This window comes from Lissotriton vulgaris, chromosome 8 (assembly GCF_964263255.1).
Source record: "Lissotriton vulgaris chromosome 8, aLisVul1.2, whole genome shotgun sequence".
In the NCBI taxonomy this organism is placed as follows: Eukaryota; Metazoa; Chordata; class Amphibia; order Caudata; family Salamandridae; genus Lissotriton; species Lissotriton vulgaris.
Window position 1 is genome coordinate 37,460,375 of NC_141696.1, and position 24,259 is coordinate 37,484,633.

The 24,259-nt window shown below is 44.5% G+C and overlaps 1 protein-coding gene across 2 annotated transcripts in view; it reads right to left on the reverse strand.

Moving 5' to 3' along the window:
* The window catches only part of LOC147693338 (transient receptor potential cation channel subfamily M member 2-like), a 623,295-nt gene that overhangs the window by 127,844 nt on the left and 471,192 nt on the right, over positions 1-24,259 (reverse strand). For both annotated transcript variants that reach the window (XM_086933675.1, XM_086933674.1), the window contains exon 27: positions 439-517. In XM_086933675.1, coding sequence (XP_086789801.1) covers positions 439-517 — 79 coding nt within the window. The remainder of the gene's footprint in view (positions 1-438; positions 518-24,259) is intronic.

Sequence of the window (24,259 nt, forward strand, 5' to 3'; positions counted from 1 at the left end):
GGCACATTGGTGCCAAGAAGATTGAGCAAGAGGATAGAAAGTGAGTGATTTTTACCATGGATGTTTCCATCTAGCACAATTTAATTTACGGTTTAATCGCCTGTTTAATTACAACCATTAACATGTATTCATGTAGTCTGCACTCGATTAGGGAAATATACATTTAAAATATTTTATTGACAATTACTGTGTGTATAATCCAAGAGGTTTTAGAACTCACTATTAAAATAATCCTATAGTCTCATATGATTAATCGTTACCCTAAATGCATCGTCCTAAATATGGCATGGGAGGCATGTGGAATATAGTCTCTCTGATTTCCTGCCTCGAGTTGGTAAACTGGTGTCAGCCGGCAACTTTTTGGATGTCTCAAACCTGGATGGATCTGCTGGTGAACCTGTGAAAACTAATCAAAGTTGACCCACTCCCCGAACTTACCCATAACAGGAGCCTTCTCTTCGCATGCAGATCCATTCTCTGTCAAAGACTTCATGATCCAGTTCAGGGACTGGAACACCTGCAACAAAAATCATCCCACTCCATTAAATTATTGTGTAGCTTCCATGATGTACAAAGAAAAACATCCTTAAATATGGCAAAGACTAGCCTGACTGATGAAGGGTGATGCCCTGAAACCGGTCCCAGGATGCTTGTTTCTGGTCAAGGGAGGACCTGGCTTGGCAGTTCGGGCTGGACTGTTCCCACAAGGAACAGGGTCAAGACTGATTTGCATATAGTTGGGTCCAAACGGGGGTGGTGTGGTGAGCAAAAGAATAATGCATTTAACTCAGATCTCTGTGACTGGGGGTGCATGTTTGCATTGTCCAGCATTCCGTCCGTCAATTGTTCCTTTTGCATATGGCTGGAGAACGACAGCCAAAGGTTCTGCCAGGTTGATCCCCCATTCATTAGGAAGAGCTCAAGATTTAAGGAACATAGTTGGATAAACAGGGAGGAAACATTGGGCTTGAATTACAATACTCCTATGCCTACCCACCCTTATGATATCATAGAGGCCCCCACCCTTCGTGCAACTAATCAGACTCATACCTTTCTATCATGGAACATAGCAGGCTCTAATAGTAAAGGATTTAATGAAGAGTGGTTTAAAGTACTCTTTGATTTCAAAATTACCTGCATTCAAGAAAACTGGGAGACACATTCCATCTTTATAAATGGGTACCGCTCATTCAGTATTCCTTCAGTACCTTCAACCCGAGGCAGAGCTAAGGGGGGCCTTCTGACATTGCTAGCTAAAACTCTTGCAGTGAAAGTATTACATTTTATAAACATCTCCTCACTTTCATGTGCTAGTAATCAAAGGCTATGACTTTTAGGATCTCTTGTTAATAAATTACTACAATAACTTTTCTAACTCTGAAACTGTAGCACAGACTATAGGGATGGCCATCGGGGAGCTTGTTGGATTGCACCCAAAACCTCTACACATTTGGTGGGTGGGAGACTTTATAGTAGGACTTCTACAAGAATAGAGACAAGGTTGTGTGGGATAGAAGGCCATAGGGGTGAGCCAACCATTCATTCCATTCATAATAAACATGGCACTGTCCTGAATAATGTATTGATGACTTGGCAACTAGAGCCCTGAAATGAAACCGATCTGATACCTGGCCAACTATCCCCCACATTTCAGGGCACAGAACATTGTTCTGTGATTGACTATATAATTATGTGCATTCCTTTAAATAAAAATATTTCCAAGATAAAGGTCACTCTCACTGAATTCAGTGACCACACAATGCTTACATGCATCCTAGGGTGGTATGCTATAAAGAAAAGCCTAAGTAAAATCTCCCCTAAACTATTTAGCGAGACAAAATGGCTATACCCTAAAGTGGGACCAAGTGGATGAGCCCAAGTTACTTACAAACCTACTTGCAACCAACTATAAGGATTTTCATCGCTGCTTAGACCCACAACTAAGTAGCAACCTGGTGAGAAAAGCATTTGCTAATATTCAAGCAAACATTAAAACCTTACTGACTCGTCCCATCCTGACTAAAGACATACAGCCTTATTCATCAAGGCCAAATCGGCTCGCAAAGGGCCAGATTCTGAGAATTTGGCCCTTTGCGATGTTGATTTTTGCATTTGGGATTCATCATCCCAAATGCAAAAATCGCTGATTGCGATCTCGCAATTTTGCGAGGAATTACATTTAAGGAATCTCTATTTGAGATTCCTTAAATGTAATTCATCATCCACATTTCTTTTGCGAATTCGCAATTTCTGGCCGCAATTTACCGCGAGGTCAAACCTCGCGGTAAATTGCGAAGACTCAGAAAAATGCATTTAAATGCATTTTTCTGAGTTGCATGTTACACACACACATGTCCTTTGGACATGTGTGTGTGCAACACCTGTGTCAAATGTCATTTGAGGAGTGCTACAGGGTGTCCTTTTGACACCCTTGGCACCCTTCAAATCGCAATCTTATTTGCGATTAGCAAATTGCTAATCGCAAATAAGGAATACTCCCCATTCATTCCTATGGGCCTTTTGGCCCATAGGAATGAATGGGGAGTTTTTCCTTATTTGCGATTAGCAATTTGCTAATCGCAAATAAGGAATCAGTAGGAATCGCAAAATATTTTGCTAATCCTACTTGAATCCCGTGTTGCGAGTCCTTAATAGCGATTCGCTATGATTCGCTATTAGGACCTCGCAAAACGGGAAATTGATGAATCAGGCCGATAGTCCAGCCCAATGGTTCAATAAGAACAGTTCAGCAGCCTCCCATAATCTCCAGAAAGCCCTAAAACTCTCACCTAGAGATAAAGAACTTATTAGTGAACTAAGGAACCTGTATAAGTCATCCAGGGCGGAAAGATGGAAAGAGCTTAAATACGAAGCGTGGGAAACTTTAAAGAAAAGCATCTGCCTCGAAAGATAGCGAAACATTCTGGAACGTGTTCAATTCAGTCTCTCTTCCAGATAAGGGCGGTCCCTGTTTGGACATTCACATAGAGGTAAGACATGGATAAACTACTTTCAGGATATTTTTCACTGTGCGGCGGGATGTCGTCCCATGTTTGACAACTTGCCTATCAAGGCAACAACCTGTCTTTAAGTTGAACTCGAGGAAGCAGAGACCGCTTTATCACAGTCACCATCTTTCAAAGCTGTAGGACCCAATGGGGTAGCAAGTAATCTTTTTTTGACAATAGACTATTGTGGTCTACCCTTCTGATCGTAGTTTTTAACTCAATTGCACAAAATAGTCCCCTACCCTCCTGGAAAACCTCAGTAATTATACCAAGTTACAAAAAAGATGATGCCTCAAAACCACTCAACTACAGCCCCATTTCCCTGTTAGATAGTACAGCTAAAATAATGGGTAGGTTACTATTAAATAGGTTGGAATTTGGACGGCAGAGGAGAAAATTGCCGAAGTGAAGTATGGGTTCAGGCAGGGTAGGGGCACCATTGACCGAGGTCTTAACTTGTCGTTACTAGCAGCGAAGTACTCCTTAGCAAAGAAAGGCCACGTATACATAGCCTAATGGATTTGTCACAGGCAGTTTACTGTGTGGTACACAGCAAACTGTGGACTATCATGTAGGCCATGGGGGCTCAAGGAACTAATTTTATTAGAGAGTCTTATTCGGACGCTTCTGCTATGGTCCGATTTGGAAGACTAGGGGAATGCACAAAACCTTTTAAAATCAAAAGGGGGGTCAGACAGGGATGTTTTCAAGCCCCCCTCCTATTTTCCCTTTATACAAATAACCTGTACGAAACTCGAGTAAAAACATCAAAAGACACCCCGCAAGCACAAACCACCCCCCTTCTGAATCTGCTATACGTGGACGATGCGGTTCTTTTAGCAAGTTCTCCCATTAAACTTAAATATCTTATCTCTGATTATACTGCTTTCATGTCCGATCTGGACCTTAGATTACATAAATCTCAGACCTTTTTTCTAGCTATGTGTTGGGGGGGGGGGGGGTGGGCGGGGGTGGCAAATAAGAAACCACCAAGTCTTTACCATGATGGGGAAACATAGAACAAGTGTTAAGCTTTAACTATTTAGGGGTGGTCTTCAAAACAGTCTTGGAAGGCGATGGTACAGAATAGGGCAGATCGATTGGGCAAGAGTATAGCAGCAATACTCCGCTTCTCAAAAGAATTGAGTGGTAAGCCCTTACCAGAAATTATTAAAATCTACCTGGCTAAATCGAGATCAATTGCTACTTACCGGGCAGCGTTCGGGGGATAGCAGGCATCGCTCCCTTGCAAGTAATAGAAGACAATTTCATTAAGTGGCTGCTACCAGTTCCAACAGCTTGCAGTAATTTTGTTGCTCATAAGGAAGCCAATCTGCCTTATATCAGCGATATTATCAAATTGGCCCCACTCTCTCTTCGGTCGTCATTTTGGAAAAGGAATAGTGTTGATCTGAATCAAAGTATTCTGGAAGATATTTTGCCCTTGGATCACAATCATAAAATCCAATGGCTATCCTACATAAAACATACTTTTTCATTAATGGGGCTATCAAAACTTTAAGACATTCCAAGCCTCTGTTAAGGTTTTACTAAATTGAGGCTAAAGGAACTTTTCTTTAAGAAAACCGCGTCTGACAGGTGGGATAGATGCAGGGGAAATTTTCTGTTTCGACGTATTATGGTTTATCACTCGAGCAGTGAGGGGTTCCATTGTATCATTCTTCTGTTGAGAACATTCAGCACCAGTATATCCTAACAAGATTTCAATTGAATTATATACCGTTAATGCTGGGATACCCAATGAATGTATTCTCAATCTCACAACTCCCCCCTTGTCCGTGTAATAATAAGTCACCTCAATCAACCTTGCTTGTCTCAATAGGGTCTCCTTCTTACAAGCTGCCTTAAGAAGTCGACAGGCTGCTAATGGACTTCACATTTTATCTGAATGATGCTAGATCAGGGGCAGATCATTATTCTAATCGTTTTCTATGGCCAGCTTTTAATGTTAACTGCATTTGCACACTTAGCACACGTATGTATGAACAAATCAATTGCTTATTGCCTTTTGTGCTAAGCTTTCCAATTCCGGCCAAATTTGCACAGCCATTTTATAGCATGTATGAATTAGATAATGGTTCGTTGGTTGAAATGAATTTTGTTTTTAACTTTGCTTTTATCCTCATGTATGTTATTTATACTTGTTTTAATTTTATTGATTAAGTACATGGAGTTTTGGCTAATGGTTTTACTTACTTCAAAAATTTCAACTTGTACTTTAGACTGACTTGCTTTGTCATTGCACCTGCACTTTGTGGTACGAACTACTTATTATATGCACTGCTTTATTCATGTACTTTTATGCATTTCAACAAATGCAAAATAAAGAAAGATTGATTGACTATTATATAACTAATTTAATATGTGCTGTGCTGTCTATCTATCTATCTATCTGTCTATCTATCTGTCTATCTATCTATCTATCTATCTATCTATCTATCTATCTATCTATCTATCTATCTATCTAACTATCTATCTATCTATCTATCTATCTATCTATCTATCTATCTATCTATCTATCTATCTATTTTATTTATTTATTTAAAAGGTTTTATATAGCGCTGCTGGACCCAAGAGTATCAGAGCACTTTACATGGTAGATAAACATATTAAGATATACTATACAATTGACAATTTGAACTGACAAATTAAAAAAAGATACAACATTGCATTAAATGAGAGAAGGGGGCAAAGGAGCAGAGGGATAATAGAAGGGATAGGGGGAGTTGAAATTAGAGAGAGAGAAGGGGGTGAAGTGAGGGAGAGTGAGTGGAAAGGGGGAGAGGGGTTGTGTAAAGGAGCGATTCAGAGAAGAGAGGTAATGATCAGGATCAAAGTCAGTAACGTTACGAACCCCAATATTTTTTGAAGAGATGTACTTTGAGTCTTTTTTTGAAGAGAAGGTAAGAGGAGTTGTAGCGAAGGTCTTTGGGGAGTGAATTCCAAATCGTAGGAGCTTTACCAGAGAATGCACGTGATTGGGTCTTTTTAAATTTTAGTCTAGGAGGGATGAGGACAAGGGAGTTAGTGCTCCTCAGGGACCTGGAACACCCTGCTTTTTGTAGTTTGCTTGAAAGGTAAGCGGGGGTGTTTTTGTGAAGAGCTTTGTGCATGATGCAAGCAATCTTGTAGGTGGATCACCGTTCGCTTGGGAGCCAGTTTAGGTTTTTGAGGACTGGAGAGATGTGGTCAAATTTTTTACAGTCCGAAATAAGTCTGGCAGCTAGGTTGAGAACAGATTTAATCGGTGCTAGGTGGACTTTGGGGGTGCCAGCCAGAGTGGAGTTACCATAGTCAATCCTGGAAAGGACAAGAGATTGGACAACGATTTTGAAATCATCAGCTGGAATGAAGGGTTTGATTTTTTTGAGGTGGTGAAGGGTGAAAAGGGCACTTTTGGCTGTGTTTTTAATGTGGGGGATGAGATTAAGATTCTGATTGATGCTGATACCTAGGGATTTGACAGAATTGGAGGTGGAGAGGGAGCAATTAAGTGCTTAGATCCAGAGTTGAATTGGAAGGGAGTTGTTTTTGGGAGTGAAAAGGATGATTTCGTTTTTTTAGGATTAGGTTTGAGATGATTAAGATGGAACCAGGTTTGGACTTTGATCAGAGTATCATTGAGGTGACGAATGTCATTGTGGGATTTGATCTTGTAGTATAGTTGAGTATCGTCAGCATTGGAATTGGAATTGGAAGGTTCTTATATAGCGCATGGCTACTCGGAAGCATCCCAGCGCTTGAAGAAGGATGGAAATTGATGCAGAGACTAGGAGAAGGAGAAGATAGGTTATGGCCTAGGAAACAATAATGTTTTTAGTTGTTTTCGGAACACCAGAAGGCTGGGTTCTAGACGAAGCATAGAGGTCGTAACTGTTTTTGGCTTGTTTGAGAATGAGGGTGAGTGGTTCCATAAAAAGATTGAATAGGGTTGGGGAGAGGATAGACCCTTGGGGACACAAAATGGGGCAGGATGAGGATTGGAGAGGCAATGACTGTGCTTAATTTGTTGTGATATATTTTGGAGGAACGAGGCAAACCCTTTGAGGACAGTGCCTTCAAAACCAAAGCGATCTTTGAGGGTGTTAAGAAGGGTGGGATGGTGACAGTGTCAAAAGCAGCCGAGAGATCAAGGAGGATAAGTAGCGAGGATTCGCCTTTGTCTAGAGAGCGATGAATGTCATCTGTAGTATTGAGCATAGCAGTTTCAGTGCTGCATCCCTTTCTAAAGCCAGATTGGAAAACGTCAAGGAGATTGAAGGAGATGATATGGTTATCTAATTGAGAAAGGACACATTTTTCAAGGGCTTTAGAGAGGAAGGGAAGGTTGGAGATAGGGCGTAGATTGTTCAGGTCATTCGGGTCAGCGGTGGGGTTTTTAAGAATGGGGGAGATTTGACCTAGCTGAAAGGAGGCAGGAACGCAGCCAGTGGAAAGTGAGGAGTTGATGATATCGGTCCATAATGGAGCAATGATGTATTTGAGTTCTTGAACTAAATGGGCGGGGAGAGGATCATTGGAGTGTGTGGATGGTTTCAGTATAGAGATGATGTTGATGAAAGTAGTTTCTGATATTGGACTAAATTCGCTTCAAGAAGCCTTGTTTTTAGAAAGGCGTTGCGTCCGGGATGCGTCAAGATGGGGAGAGCAGGGAGGGGTTGGGAAGGATCGGGGTGTGGGGGAGAGGAGGAAAAAAGTGAATTGGGAATATTAGGGAAGGTGTGTTGGTTGAGGGAAGGGTGGAGAGAGAGAGTAGGGGAAGATAGGGATAGTTCGATGTTATTGACTTTTTCGAAAAGAAGCTGGCAATTTCTTCGCATCTATCCACAGAGGCTGCTAATTTAGGAGGGCCAGAGAAAGTTTGTTTTTTAACGATGCTAAACAGTTCTCTGGGGCGGATTCTGGCCTGGTCAAGTTGTGACTGGAGAAAGAAGGCCTTTTCGTTGAAGATATGTTTTTTGTAATGGGCTTTGGAGGTTCTCAGGAGAGCCAGGTTATCAGAGGAGGGATGACTCCTCCAAGCACGTTCTGATTGTCTGAGGGCCCATCTTTCATTATAGAGTTCGGCATTAAACCAGGACTTGGGAGGGATGTTTTTTTGTTTTTTTAGTTTAATTGGGGCAATTAGGTCGAGGGCATCAAGAATAGGATCGTTGTAATGGTCTGTAAGGTTGTTGGTGCTAGGAGAGGGGGGGGGGAGAAGTAAGCGAGTTTTAATTGTGGATTCTAATTCGCCAGGTGGAATAAGGTGAAGGTTTCGAGTGGGTTTCATAGGTAACGTGCTAATAGGGGCAGGTAAAGTAATGGGGCTTTTCAAGGTGAAAAGGATATGGTGATGATCAGACCAGTCTACAGGAAGTATATTAGAGAGAGCGGCCATATCCTTGTTCGTCAAAATAGCATCGAGGGTGGCACCTTTGGTGTGAGTTGGGGCATAGCAGAGGTGGGTCAGGTCAGTGATGTCTAAGGTTTCTTAAATAGGGTGACAGCAGGTTCATCATTTTTGTTCCAGTGGATGTTGTAATCACCAAGGAAGAGATTCTTGGAGTGGGAGAGCGATGCTTGAATAATAAGATCGGTCATCTCTTCGGTGAAGGGTAGACAATTTACGGGGGCGTGGGGGGGGTGATAAATGGTGTGTAGTCGAGTGGGTGGTGGGAAAGCCAGGAAAGAAAGGTCGGCGCAAAGGTATTCAAAGGACGTGGGGTCTTGAAGCTGGACAAGTGAGATGTTGAGTTCCTTTTTAAAGATAAGCGCAAGACCTCCTCCCAGTTGATCGATTCTGTCTTTCTTAATCATAGCGTAACCTGGTGGGACGAGCAAGTCGAGGATAGGAGTGGAGTTGCCGGTGAGCCAAGTTTCAGTAAGGAATGCGATGTCTATGTCTATCTATCTATCTATCTATCTATCTATCTATCTATCTATCTATCTATCTATCTATCTATCTATCTATCTATCTATCTATCTATCTATCTATCTATCTATCTATCTATCTGCCTTTGTGAGCCTCTCTATCTGTTTTTGCAAGCCTCTCATCTATCTTTTCAACCTTCTGTGTCTATTTGTACTAAATATTTACACAAAAATTGCAAACAAAAATAGCAAAAGCAAGAAGCTGGCAGCTAACACCTGATCAATTGTTTTAAGTTGTGTTAGTCTGACCTTTTGATTATACAAAAATTATGCAAAAGCCATAGTTACCTATTGACTGCCAGACTTCATCCATAACTGAGTTGTGTTTCTAACATGTTTCTTCCACCCACAGCCCACTTCAGCCGTTATCTGACTTCACTGTGAGTTGCAATATGCATCCCTTTCACAGGAGCACATCCATAAACAATGTAGTTTGTTTTTGTGTTAGGGACTATCTTGGCATTGTGTTGTACTGCGTGCCTTTTTGGACCAAAACAATGTTTTTTTCTGTATGTTTTGTTAGATTGATGAGGGCACCACAGCTCCCCCAACAAAAACGTTTTTTGCAATAACAATAATAGAACAAGACCCAAATTCCCAAAGTCAAAAGGTTAACGGTCAATGCTAGACCTCTTCACTTTGCCAATGCAATAGCTATGAATTTTAGGCCTGGACTCGGCAGACCCTCAAATTCTCCATGTACCTCTGTTGCTGATGTCTCCATGATGCATTGCGGAATGTTTTTTGTCAAGCCACACAAGTGGGGTACCATTTTGATCCGGCCAAGTGTAGACACACTGGTTGGTAGACATTATATTGATCTTACAGCTTCTAGAAGGTTAGGTCACAGATATGTGGAGTGGTGTGGCTCACTGGTTAGAGGCGGCAGACCAGGAAGCAGAGTACGGACCGGGACCAGGGTTCAATTCCCGACGCAGCAGGGTCGTGGACCAGGGTCAGCGGACTCGATAATTCTCGCCTCGGCGCCTACTCTAACCAGGGATCACATTCGGCAACTCTGGGCATTAGCTTGCCTTATCTCCACAATGGCCCCCCACATACGCAGGGGATGCCTGGTTTCACCTTGGAGATACCCAGCAGGGACCATCTCACAGGGAAAGCCAGGACGGGTTCCCCAGCGGTCTACAGCGCTGAGATACCCCATGGCGGGGTGATACATGCGCTTTACAAGACACCATTACATTACATCACATTACATTACATATGTGAGAAAAGGTGTGATTTTAGGCAAAGTTTGAGGTTTTTTCGGCACTATGGTAAAGAACACAAAGCACATCACCCTTGAATCCGTGGGTGTCTAGCTTTAAGAAATGTCCATGTTATGAAGGGTTCCCTGGGTGGCTGATTACCACAGGTCATAACAGGGCTGCCATTTAGGATTGCAAGTAATTGGAAATTTTGATTTACCCCCACTCAGACAGTCCATTTGTCAAAACTATGCCCAAATTATTCCAAATTTCTTACCTGTCAATTGGAATGGGGGGAGGGGCTCTGTGCCCCAGACACTCCAAAAGACTGTTGGGGATTGAGGGGTGGGGTAAAGACCCAAAACCAGGATGTCCTGCCCATAACCAATTTTTTTTTAAAGCAAAAAAATAAATCATTGGTGTCTAGCAGGGTTTCAGCTCCCCGTCCCGGGGTGGGGGGTGCAGACTGGGTGAAAACTCCCCCAATATACACCCATGAGCGTCAGAAACACTCTAAGGCCCGCTGTGGGGTGGGGCCCAGGATGATGTTTAGGCAGCCACCTCCACCTCAAATTTTTTTCAGTCTGTTTTCTCTTGTAGTTTGTGAATTATATGCCCCAAGTAAAGGAATAAATGGAGGTTAACACCCCTATCAACTCCCCAGGAGGGACAGAGAATCTGGCCTGCCCGGGGGTGGGAAGAGGACAGGTCCATGCCCATGGGGAGGATGCTACCCTCACCCGAAAAATACCAGTCAAAACAATATTCCTTGATATCTAGTGGACTTTCTGCATCACCAGGACAGGAGATTGGCATTACACACTCCCTATTTGCTACTGAGGAATGGGCAAAAAGACTGATTAGCATGGAGGAGGGAGCAGAGACACACTCCCTAAAACACTAGTGAAGCAGTATTCCCTGGTGCCCAGTGGCCTAGTGGGTAAAAAAAACCCTATCTGCCCCGCAGGAGGGACAGAAAGTACGTCCTGCCTGTGAATGGGGGTAATCACAGGCTCTTGCCCTTGAGGAGGGATTCTCCTTCCAGAGAAACACCAGTGAAAACAATTTACATTTGTGTCCAGTGGCCTTTCTGTTCCCTGGAGGGCAAATTAGAGATAAACACCCCCTATCTGCCCCCCAGGAGGGACAGAAAGACTGATTATCCCAGAGGTGCGGTTGGAGCAGAGGGTAGGAAAGTCTGTGGAGTGAAGACCCAAGCCTGTATGGGGAGCAAAGACCTGTGCCCTTGAGAGGTGCCCATGCACCCCCATATACACCAGCAAAAACAATATTCCATAGTGTCTAGGAGGATTTCTGGTTTCTACTAGGCTTTTTGTTCCATTTGAGTAGCAGGTAAGGGGTAAACAACCCCTATCCATGCACTGGCTGGGGCAGAAAGACTGATTAGCTAGGAGTGCGATTCCTCAGCAGTGATCCACTGGAGGGAGACAGCTCTGCAAAGGGGACACTGTCTCCTTCCAATACTGCTTCCCATGTGTTGATTGGTGCTGGGGGGGGGCAGAGATATGCCTTTGAGCACAGATCAAGAAGTGAAAGGAGACCGTGCTATAAGTACGGTCTGCTATCACTTTTGCTTTGCTGCCACATGAGTACGCTGTGCGAGCTGGCGTTTTAGAGGATTGGGGAGAGGATGTGGTTCGTCGGCTAGACTATCGACTTTGGAGCTGGAGACCAGGGTTCGAGCCTCGGGGTCGCGTCCACAGCCTGTGAATCTGGGCAAATCACTTAATCTATCAGTGCCTGAATGTGTAAGTAACCGGTGCTCATGTAAAGCGCTCCAATACCTTCGGGTCAAGTTCGCGCTATATACATTTTCAAAAAAAGAACCAATTTGAAAAACAAAGCAACAATCAAACTCAGGACTTGACGGAAGATGTTCCCACACGTTCTGATCATGATTACTGAAAAGAAAATGTTTCTGGTGTGTTAAGTAGAGAAATTTTCTTTTCAGGTATGGAGAATGACCCAAATGAAGTGCAGAGGTTATCCATGGGTTGTCCTCTGTATGTAATGCTTGGAAAGAATTCCACCATGGAGTGAGGCGGACAATACTTCCTTGCTTGTCTAACTCCTCTCGTTTAGGTGGCATCATCATGCAGCAGAAACGGATAAGCCATATGCATGACAGCATCACGCCTAGAAGACTTCTGAGTAGGCATGCCGTTACTTTGGTTTTGCTCTGCAATGGAGTTGCCAAGGTTGTGAGATGTTTGTCTCTTTGGATTGTCTCCTTTTAGTGCTTACTGTGTCTATAATGAACCCTAGAAACTGAATCCTTGTTGCTGAATGTATGGGTTAATTCAAAGTGAGGCCTAGGTCTTTGAAGAGTTTACTACTAGCTTTGACTGATCTTTTGGTAGATTGTACTGTTGAATCTTTAATCAGCCACTCATAGAGGTATGAGTATACCTGATAACCTAATTTTCTGAGGTGGGCTATGACTAGGTCCAGAATAAGTCTTCAGTCTTTTGATGTTTTCTTCTTTATAAGGGAGAATCTGGTGTAAAACTGTACATTGTATGATTTTTGGGGACTGGTTCGGTTGTGGCATGTCAAGAATCTTTGCATTCTGAAAATGCAGATGCGTTTACTTGGTCTTGATTGATGGTGTTGTTGGAGGTCGTTAGATATATTCCAATGTATGTCCGAATTGAATGAAGCCCACAACCCACCTTTCCGTGGTGTCCTTCATTCACTACAAGGCAGAGACTGTCCCATATACCAAGTACAAATGCAGTAGCTAGTGGCAGTAGTTTGTCAATGACATTTGTTTGTGCCTTGATGTTTTGCATGCCTTCTTCTTTTATGTTTGGAGGGTGCTCTTGAATATGTATACATTGATGGTGCTCTGCTGAGGTTTAAACTGAGGTGTTGACTGGTAGCTGGAATATCTGTACAGCTGATAAGATCCTCAATAGGGTGAAGAGTGGCTTCTGGCTCTCAAAATGGCTAGGAACAACACTGTTGTAAAGAACCAAAAGATCTGGATGTATCAGTGGCAGCTTTGGTACTCTGGAGTGTATCATCAATATGCTTGCCAAAATAAATTCCCTCCTGTTCTGTACTCTCTGGTTACAGTAAGTGCTGGCAGTCAAACCTGCCCTCTGAGAACTGCTGCTGCAGCCAGTTGACAAAATGAATACGTTGCTAACTTTCTGTATCACCTTATCTGGTAGGAACTCTATGTAGCTGCAGATTCCTTACCATAGAAGTCTCGATCTGGAAGCTTTTCGAGCAGGTAGTTGGAGCTGCTCAGATTCACATCATCTGCATTGTCTTTTTTTTTTAAACACTTTATTCAAGTCTGTGCAGGACATAAGTAAAACAGTTACATATGTTATATGTATCCAACAGCCCCTGTTTTCCGTTTTCTTCCCTAATAAGTGTTTATCACAGTTCTAAAGAAATTTCGTATATCAAATTATATAGCCTAGTGTCTTTGATTGCCATGAAACTTATTACACATATTCGGCAAAAATGAGGATCAGCCATATGTCTGCACTATCATCTTGAACAATCAATTCCATTAACAATTCCCTTTCCCGCCCTTCCCTTCCCACCCTCTCTGTTCCCTTCCGTCTCCTGGTCCCAATGGGCCCTTTCAATATCTGTCTCTTACTGGTCATCGCTGACACTCACACTGACCTATAATGATTCCAAGCAATCTTTGCGCTATCTTGGTCACTAGTATTTCATATCTTTCCAAGCCCCGTACACTGTGGAGATATTGCAATCCGTCTCCCTCCGATGGTATCAGGTCTATCAACCCCAGAGCTACCAACATGACCTCCCATTCCTGTGATATAGGATGCTTCCTGTGACCCCGTTCCTCCTCCCTTCTAAGAGATGTTCCTTCTGCCCGGCCCCACTTCATTAATTCTATCTGCCACAGGGCTGTCCTTGGCGGTCTGGGCGATTTCCATCTCATTGTCAGCGCTCTGACTGCCAACAGGAGTGCCAGGTCTAGGAGTTTTAATTTAGCCTTCAGTGTTTTAGACAGTTTACAGGACCCCGCTAGGCAGTACAGAGCCTCCTCGGGCACAGGCAAGTGGGTAGTGGTTCGTAGTGTCTGGCATATCTCTGCCCAGTCCCCCCGTATGCGTGGGCAGAACCATACCAGGTGAAGGAATCCCGCCTCTTCTTCCCTGCAGCGTGGACAACAATGGGGGGAGTTGAGGAACATTCTGTGTAGTCTCTTAGGGGTCAAATAAGCTCTGTGTAGTACCATTGCCTGTATAAATCTAAATTTAACATTCCGCGAAACCCGTCTGGGATTTTCAAGGATAATCTGCCACTCTTTATCAGTCAGCACCGTGCCCGTGTCCTGTACCGAGGTGTCCCTAAGTGCGTAGAGCGGGATTGCTGCGTGTGCCCTGATACCCGTGTATAACCATCGCACCAGTTGACCCCCGGCTCCCATGTAATATAATAGATGGACCAATTTGTGTTGCGCGGGTTGGAGTCATCGTGGTGCCCAGGTGTTTCGGATATAATGTGCCACTGTGGCATATAATAGATAAAATTCAGGGGGAGCGCCCGTGGTCTGTAGGAAGGAGTCATGGTCCAACAGATTGCCATCTCCAAAAAAGGCACCCACGTCTTCTCTCCCAGCCTCCATCCAGGGACGCAGTGCGTGCCGCGTAAGCCTACCCTGTGGCGTTGGGACACCTTGTAAGGGGATGTTTGCTGCATATGGTGTTGTCGATGTGGTGCATGACAGGGCTCTCTTCCAGCACAGCAGGCTGTGCGTAAAAGAGGATGACAATCCGGGGGGATGCGACTCCTCGGTAACAACAAGGAGTGTAACTCTCCACGTTCTAGCCGTTCCGGCGTGTAGTCAACCTCGTGGAGATTCCTGCCAGCCGACCAGTACGAAATCCACTGGAGTTGGCTCGCATAATAATATCCTCGGAAATCCGGGAGACCTTCTGCCAACCCCCCAAATAAAACTAATCAAGAGAGTGTTGAGCGTATTAAACACATGTTGGTGGATATTCACAGGTAGGTTTACAAAATAGTACAGTATGCGGGGGAGCATGACCATCTTAGAAATCACTATTCTGCCCACGACGAACAGAGGCAAGGAAGTCCAGAATCCTACACTGCTGCGAAGTCGTGTGACGGCTCGCCTGATATTACCATCTAGCTGATCCCCTGGCGATCTATATACCTGTATCCCCAGGTATTTGAACGTGGTCTGGGCAACTGGGATCAAATGCATCCAAATGTTAATGGATGCGGGACACAGTGCCTCCCTAAAGTAGAAGCCAGTCGATTTTTCTGGGTTGATAGCCAATCCCGATATCTCTTCACATCGGCAGAAAATATCGTAAAGGGCAGTGTGATCTGCTTCTAGGTCTCTAAAATATAATAAGATATCATCTGCATAGATTGATATCAGATTATGCACACCTCTGATCGGGATGCCCATCTGGTCCCTGCGGGCACGTAAAGCTATAGCTAGGGGCTCCAGGGCTAGGACAGATAAAAGTGGGGACAGGGGACATTCCTGACGGGTGCCCCTGTGCACCGCATAGCTATCTGAAACATGCCGGCCAGTGCGCGCCCTAACCGAAGGATCCGTATATAACAGTCTGATCCATTTTAATAAGGATTCCGGGAAGCCAAATCGTTTTAGGGCTTCGAACATAAATGTCCAGGTCAGGGAGTCAAACGCCTGTTTTAGATCCAGTGCTATGCAGCCCGTCCGGGGGTAAATCCCGTGGTGTGGTCGTCATAAGTGCATGCAGCCTCCTCGTGTTCAGGGACATACTTCGTCCCGATAGAAACCCACACTGATCCCAGTGTATGAGGGTAGGGAGATGGAATTGTATTCTTAAGGCAATGGCTTTAAAAATGATCTTATATTCTGTAGATAGCATTGATAGTGGTCTATAATTCGTCATTTTTAGAGTATCTCTGCTGGGCTTGGGTATGGATATAACCAAAGCCTGCATCGTCGATATAGGTAAGTGTCCCTCTTCAAACGCCGTCCTGTATATCTTGTCCCGGACAGGTACTAGGGTGTCTGAATAAGTCATGTAGAACACCACTGGGAGTCCGTCTATTCCTGGTGTTTTATTTTCGTTGAGGGATTTGATAGTGGCTCGTATCTCATGCTGTGTGATGGGCCCTTCCAATTCCTTTCGGACATCATCCGTCAGGACCGGAAATGGAAGATCATGTAAAAACCTGGGCAGTCTGTCTGGGTTCTCCCGCTCAAGGGGAGCATACAGTGCTCTCAGGTGATCATGGAGCACTTTATTGATCCCAGATTGCATGCGGACCAGGTTGCCCGACATTTCATGTATCTGGGTGATCACCGGGGGGTCTGGCCGATCCCGTACCAGGCGGGCCAGCAGGGCGCCAGATCTATCCGCTTCAGTATGCTGGCAGAGCAAGTATTCCTTGTGATCAATAGTTCTCAGTGTTTCCAGTACGTCAGCATGATCTATGTTCATAGTCTGCAACTCCTCTCTCTTCCTGGGATCTATACTCACTTCCCTTTCAAGCACCTTCAAGTGGTCTTCTACCTCACATAATTCTTTGTGGATTCTCTGCCTTGCTCCCACCAGCTGGCCTATGGCTGCCCGTCTCACTACAACCTTCATGGCATCCCATACCACCAAATTAGAGGTCGCAGAGTCCCAATTTTCTTCAAAGTAGTTAGTCAGAGTATCGGACAATGTTGCCCGGAAAGGGCCATCCTCTAACAGAAGTGGGTTTAATCTCCAAGTAGGCACTGGGGTCGGAACCCTTCCCCATTCGAGGCCGAACAATAGGGGTCTGTGATCGGAGAAGGTTTTAGCCAGATACACCGGGTTTCCTATTCTGGAAGCCAATGGCCCTGAACACATGAATAGGTCAATCCTGGTATGCAGGTTGTGTAATGGGGAGTAATAGGAATATTCCTTAAGAGTCTGGTTCAACTCACGCCATACATCTATCAGTCCCCAACCCTCTGCCCATGCCAGGAATACCTCAGTCAACCGCAATATTCCAGACGCCTGAAGTGGGGGATGTGATCTGTCTAGGCCTGGGCCCAGTACCATGTTTGAGTTGCCGCCTAGAACCCAGGGGATACCCGCCCAGCCTGAAAGTGCCAGACTCACCGAGTTTAAAAACGTATTTTGATCAAAATTCGGGGTATATATATAACCAAGTACTAATAGCGCCCCATCTAAGGTACCCTTCACTAAAATATATCTGCCCTGGTCGTATACCTTTCTCTCTATTTCCTCAAATGGTGTCCCGTGTCTGATCCAAATAGTCGCCCCCCTAGAAAAGGCCGAGTATGTTGTAGAATAAATAGTGCCCATCCATTTCTTCCTCAATTTCTGAGCTTCCGACAGTGTAAGGTGTAAGCAGACTTCTTTCTGTGTCTAAGCAGAAAGGAGTAGATCCGGTGTCGTTTTTGTATTGCCCCAAGTCTGCGCACATTCCAAGTTGTGAATCTATAGGATCCTACAGTGTCAGCCATAGCCATCTGTCAGTGGGAACAGGAGTGGCGCTATACCTACAGCATGACCTGTTTTAGCTAATGACCAAGAGACCCCATATTCTAAATTCCCCTTCAAGAACCAAACAAACTTGGCGCAGCAGGGCAACAACGCTGGGGCGAACATAAGAACAGCTAACATATACTTCCAAACACCAGTGCATACGCCATTGGGGGGGTGGCCAAGCACTAATTCGGTCCTCTTGTCTTTCGCACCGGGTACCGCTGGCTCAACGGTGTACCGTCCCGGGGGCATTGTCAGCAAAAATATTCTTCCAATCTCTGACTGCAGATAATTGCATGGGACATACTGTTCGACCCACTGAGGCTGTTCTCAAACAGGGGTCGCCTCCCCTGCACTTCGGCCCAGCAGGGTAAAGAAACCTCGGAGTGTCACAGTGTGGATCAACATTAAATACATATCTCAGGTCTCGCATCTATTCTTACACATGACAATGTAATAAAGCCATAAACAAATATTATATTGTAAAAGGATACCATATTCTGTGTTGTAGGCAGTTTGCACCGAGCAGGAGCCGTCTTTGTGCTCAATTGTCTAATATATCATCAGCTGCTCGTGGAGTGACGGTAGGGAACATGACCACACTGTGGTCCGAGTCCGAGTGGACTGTGCTGTCCTCCGAGTCTGTTACAATCTTCTCCGAGTCCCCTTGGAACGTGCCCACCATCGCCAGGGCGCCCAGTTGGGCTTCCATCTGTTGGCCTTGTGACGGGCCGTGTCGTCTCGCCTCCCTTCTCAGTCTTGGGGATCCCTCATCTTCGTGCCCCAAGCTTCTCCTCGAGCCGCCATCCATTCATCTGCATTGTCCATATTGGAAATGACGTGCGAGGTGCCTAAATAGATGCCACCCCAGCATGCTGACATCAGTTACTTTTCACGACCTTTCCACAGCAGGGCGCAGAGCCATGAAATCTGTTGATGTACCAGTGTAGAGACACTAAGGACCTCATAAGCGTTACCCTATAAGGAGAAATCAGTTCACAGAGCAGGGAGGATGGGAGGCTCAGTAAGGAATCAGAGGCTAGATAGAGTCTCTGCCAGGTAAGGCATTTCCAAAGGTAAGTTTCTAGTTCATCTGGTAGAGATTTCTAGCTGCAGATGATAAACATGCAGAGATGCTCATGTTGTAGCCTGACAGATGTGCATGGCAGGGGCTCTGCGAGCTAATGCAGTGGTCACAGACTGAGGTCTAGTGAAATGAGCAGTTCAAACACTCACAGGGTTGCTTATTTTCCCATTTATAGAAGATGTTAATGCAGAGTACAATCCATCATGAGATGGTCCAATTTCTTCAACCCAATGAACACACTGAAGAGTTGATCATTCACCCCGAACTCTCTGGTATGATCAATGTTGAATGACAATGCTCTTTTTGGGTTAGAGAGATGTGTTCTGTCCTTCTCTTCGGAAGGGTGAGGAGATCAAAGAAGGTAAGCAATGTGACGGTCTGGTCGACTGAAAAAAGATGTTACCCCTTACGCAAGAGCTGCCCATTATCTTGGAAGAGGTCTGAACCATCCTGACCCAGGCTATTGCAGATGGAGGGGACGCAGCAAGATTCAGCATTCGCTGCAGTTTGGATACGCCCAACTCACTAGGAAGAGTGAATGTGTTATTAACGGCACTCAAACACCATGCCTGGCTGAGAACTATTGACCTTTGGGGGGATGTCCAAGCCTCCCTAATGGACATGTCCTTTGATGGCCCTTGTGCAGGGCTTGGCCCATGCACCGAGAAGGATATATTTGAGGGCTTTGTTTAATGGATGGATAGGTTCTGTGGCGTTGGCTGCTGGCCAAAACACCTCTGTCAAGAGATTCATCTTCACTTCCACTGAGGGCAGCTTACGGTCCATGACCCCAGCTACCCTCTTCACCACCATGGCAACGGAAGCCTCTTTCTCCATGGCTACAGTAGGAGAGACCAGGCGACTGTCGTTGAGGTATCCAAACCACTGACATCTGCCAGTTCCTCACACCAGTTTTCTTTCTTCAAGAATAGCTATAGGGATCCATAGATCCCACCCAATCATTCTCCTCCACATGCCTATACATTGAAAACCCCCTGGCTCCGACTTTGAAGGTCGAGTTCCTGCTAGGGCCAGAGTCTATGTCAGCCAACGTCGATCTGCCTCTGTACGGCAGTTGGGTATTACCATGGAGTGAGTGAGCGATCCCAAAACCTTCTCTGCAAGTGGTATCCGGAGCATTGCAAAGACGTCTGACCTCAGGAAACCAGGAGCTTCAACTACTGCTCCTGCAGTGCCTTCAGAAGCATGGTGCAACAGTTCTCACAGGCTCTAGATTCGTGGCTCGGATCAGGCAACAGAGACAAACTAATCAAGGGACCGGCAAAGACATCTGTCTGTGGCAGGAACCACAGCATTTGAAATCATCAGGTTTATTAGTAGACATCCCTGTGCACACTGAGAGCAAGGCTCAAAATAACTTGCCAAACATTTAAAAAGGTAAGTCAAAAATGGACTGGAGGTAGCTCTCTCCCGATCTGTGCTGACTAGTACAGAAGGAAAGGAAGTGGGTGATGGAGTGGTGCCTAAACAGGTGCCACACACATCACTTTTGGCACAGCCGACAAGGAGCTGACCAATGTCACATACTGGTGCACAGAGGTACTGCTTGAAACGTTTCCAGATCCAGTCTGACGCCTGAGCAATATTCAAGGCAAGAAATCTGCAGTTAGAAGTCTCACATTACAATTTGAAATCATCTATTGCTATGGTCGCAACTTTGCCTGTTTTATACTGCAATGACTGGCATTTTAATGTCCCTGTTGATACCCAAAAAAATGAAAAATTCCCCAAAGCCGGTATTTTTTCCTCTTATGAGTACATACTTTAAACAGTGAATGTAAGATTAAAAGGCTTTCTAAAGGTGTTCTACAGCTGCTATAATGACCCCTGAATGATAATTAAGGTAAACAAAGAGAAAACAGGTTAAAAATGAATACAGACAATGTTATATCACGTTTTTATTAAGACTCAGTTCTGTGTATTTGCAGAATGGTAATACATGAACAGATGACTGGTATGTTTTCTCTTTGAATGGTGGCAACCCTATCCATTGCGATTTAATAAGCGCTGCAGACCCTCTCTAGTCTTCATGAAGAATGGACCTTAACTCCTGCTTTTTATCATCTGGCAAGAATTTGAGGCGTGGGACGATGTCACATTTTTAGTCATAGTGGTCTACTATTGCCACTGCCTTAGCCGCTCTGATTAATATTGGTGCCATCAAAGGCGCCTTTTTTTCGTTCTTTTCTTAACACGTTTTCCCTTTATTAAGACGAGTATAAATTGAGACTGAGTAATAACCGCAAGCGGTAGAATGTGTAGAATAACCAAAAGTAGAAAATGACAGGTGATCATAACATAACTTCAAGGGTGGTGGGAATCCAGGGCATGATAGAAGGCTGACACGAACCGACCACTGTGGATACGCTCTGTGGGGTCCATTAATAGGTATTATAAGGGCTTAGCCTTGACCCTAAACAACTGGAATAACAAGTGGAGTGGTGGGGCTACAGGGGTAGGGCCTGGCCCTATAAGCATGGGTTTGGGTGGAGGGTCACAAGCACAACGAGAGGTTGTGCTCTGGGCCACCAAGAAGAGAGAGGGGGTACAATCATGAACACATCCACAGAGGTTACCCAGTAGCCTGTGGGATCCGAAGGGACCCTTGGGAATGCACCAAGCAGTGGAATCGCTCTTGCCATGTATGGATGCCTCCATGCATTACTCAGACACTAAGTTGCGGAGAGGCCGTGATAACTGGCGAGGTTCTAGAAGCCCAGCACTGGTCTACGAGTTGACCAGGCACCTTCTTTTAATTGGAATCCATCTTACAGCCTTCTCTGCCTGATGCAATCCTGCACTGTGTTCAGAGGTTTCTAGATCTCCAGTGTCATGTCGGCATGATTTCTGAGTTTGCTTTAGGATGATCCTGCTTCGAACCCGTGTTACTGTGCCGGGAGCCCGTCATTCTTCATTTGGGGAGACTATTATGTCCAGTGGGCCGTTGTCTTGATTTGCGACGCGGTCCAAGAGTACACATCGTACCAACTATTTAGGAGTATCATAGGCGTTGCTGAGCGACATCCAGGATAGAAACCTTCATTAGCTGTATCATAGAGACAAGATTCCTGTACCTATCAGTATTTATTTTCACCAACGGCGGCAGTCCACGCTTTATTTCTTTTGGAACCAGGCACATTGTAGCAGCCTCACCCAGTATATGACTTAGATTTTCTGTTACCTGCTACGGTACCTGCTTCATACTAGGTCTACCCTTTGTACTTCACTGGTCACTTACTATTCTAAATCAACATCACTGACCTAGACCTGACGAAGTTACAACACGTAACGAAACGCGTTGGCTGTGTATGTCCTTTTTGGTATAATTACGTAAATAAAGAAAAGAAAATTCAAGATTACAAGTACCTGCGTAATTCCTTTGAGTGAGCCTTCCATTCTGTCTCCTTATATGTTTTATCCTGTATTGGGACAACTGTGGCTACTGTTGGTGTAGTTTGCATACATTGTATGCCCTCTTGCCACATCTGGTCTACAATAGCAATAGGGTTGACTGCTCTTCTAGATGGCTCCCTGAAGTCATATAAAAACAGCCATTTCTTTGGATATCACTGGACATTAAAAAAAATTGATTTACTTTCAATGGGATTATGAAACCAGGCGATACTGTCTGGCGGGGAGTCCATCGATTGAGGTGTTGATGGTTTAGCTGTTGGTAATATAGAATTATCTCTGTCCTCTGAAAACATCACACTTCCCAGCAGAAGGCACATGCCTTAAACAGGCTCGTTTTGGACAATCAATCGTTTGCCAAATTCAATTAATGTGCCTATTCCAGAGGTGCTAGAAGAGAAGTTTATCACAAACCACAAAAGGATATGTCAAAAAGTATTATTTCTTAAGTAAATGTAGGACTTATCTGAAATACACAGCAAAAGTCTAAGACTTCCTTTCCACATTGGATGCAGTAGAAGGGCCCTCTCACTTTATTGATTGATCAAAGGTCTAGCCGGCAAGCAGTGCCTGGTATTGCTATAGAAAAGTTACCAATGGGCACCCATCTCTGCAACGGTGAATAATTCAAGCATGTGAATCTTCCAAAGATCCAAAACTGTGGTATATAATTTTGAATTTGAAAGTATATGGTGATAAATTAAAAGACGCCTGCAATTGAGACTCAGAAAGAGCATTACATGCCAAAGGGTGGTGGCGGTGGAACTGGGGTTTAACAGGAGAAGCGGGCTGTGTCCAGTCAAGATTACCGTCATCCTCATTACATACAGAATAGCCTTCTGTATGTAATGAGGAAATGCTGACAAAAGAGTGGCCTAGAAAAGAAAGACTTACAGCTTCATTGCTTTGGAAGGACAAGGCTGTGAATAGAAAGGGGAACGCAGTCTCAAGGGATATGTTAGTGTGATAGTGAATGATAAAGCAGGTGCAGAGAAACGATTCACTGCTTATTTTTTTGTGCCACTGAAGAAAGAGGAACTTTACAGGAAAGACAACATTGAAAATATGGAGAAGTGGCCAGTTAATTGTTAGGTGGTCTTGCATGAATGCAGAAAGGATGACTTCTGGGGAGCAGCTAGATGCATTGGTCATGCTAGCGGAGGGCAGAAGACAGGCACACTAGCTGCCCAGGCTGCATGATCTGACAACGGAAAGGCCTCCTATTCCTCTCCTAAGAGTTTTGTTCTCGATTCACTGGGTGAGAATGATTTGAAACAGATGCCAGCGATACTATTGATATAGAAAATAAAGATGGGTTTAAAGAAGATGACGTAGGTTTGAGGCTGTTGCACGGGCACTATTACTGAAGGGGTTAGTAGCCAGCTTCTCTCAACAGGTGAAGAAAGGAAGAGAATGTGGAAAATTGTTGGATTCTGTAAGCAGAACAATTGTTGCAAGTATGGGGACATATGTTTTCATTACAGTACACGTTTGCTGCCGTCACTTATGATTGCACTCAAGTGGGGCCGGCGCTCAATCATATCTATAAGGGGCAAAAAAGCAACCCAGAATGGCTTTGCATGGCCTCATAGATATCGAGTAAGGCAAGGCAACGCAAAACGCTGTCTTGCCTTACTCTTTGTCAAGGAGGAGCTCCATGGGTTTTGTTTTGCGTTTTCTCCATGCAAAATCCATGGGTTTTGACACATTCCGAGATTTACAAGAATCTATAACCCTGCGAATGCGTCAAAATTGTCCACCACCCAAGGGAGGCATAACGAGGAGAAATAGCTTTATTTATTTCTCCAAATGTTTTTCTCTTTCTATGTGTGCTGCATTCTGAATGAAAGAGGAAAAAAGCCTTCAGGATTATTTCTGTACAGGAAAGTGTCCCTTCCTGCACAAAAACAATCATGCCATCAATGGACACACCCTTGCTTCATGGTGCAAGGGTGCCAACCTTGGCGCTAGGCACCAATTTGTCCACCCGCACAGGTAGAAAGGACAGGAATGCATCATATTTCATTAATACAGTGCAATCACGCCCTTTCCCTTTGACACAGGCAA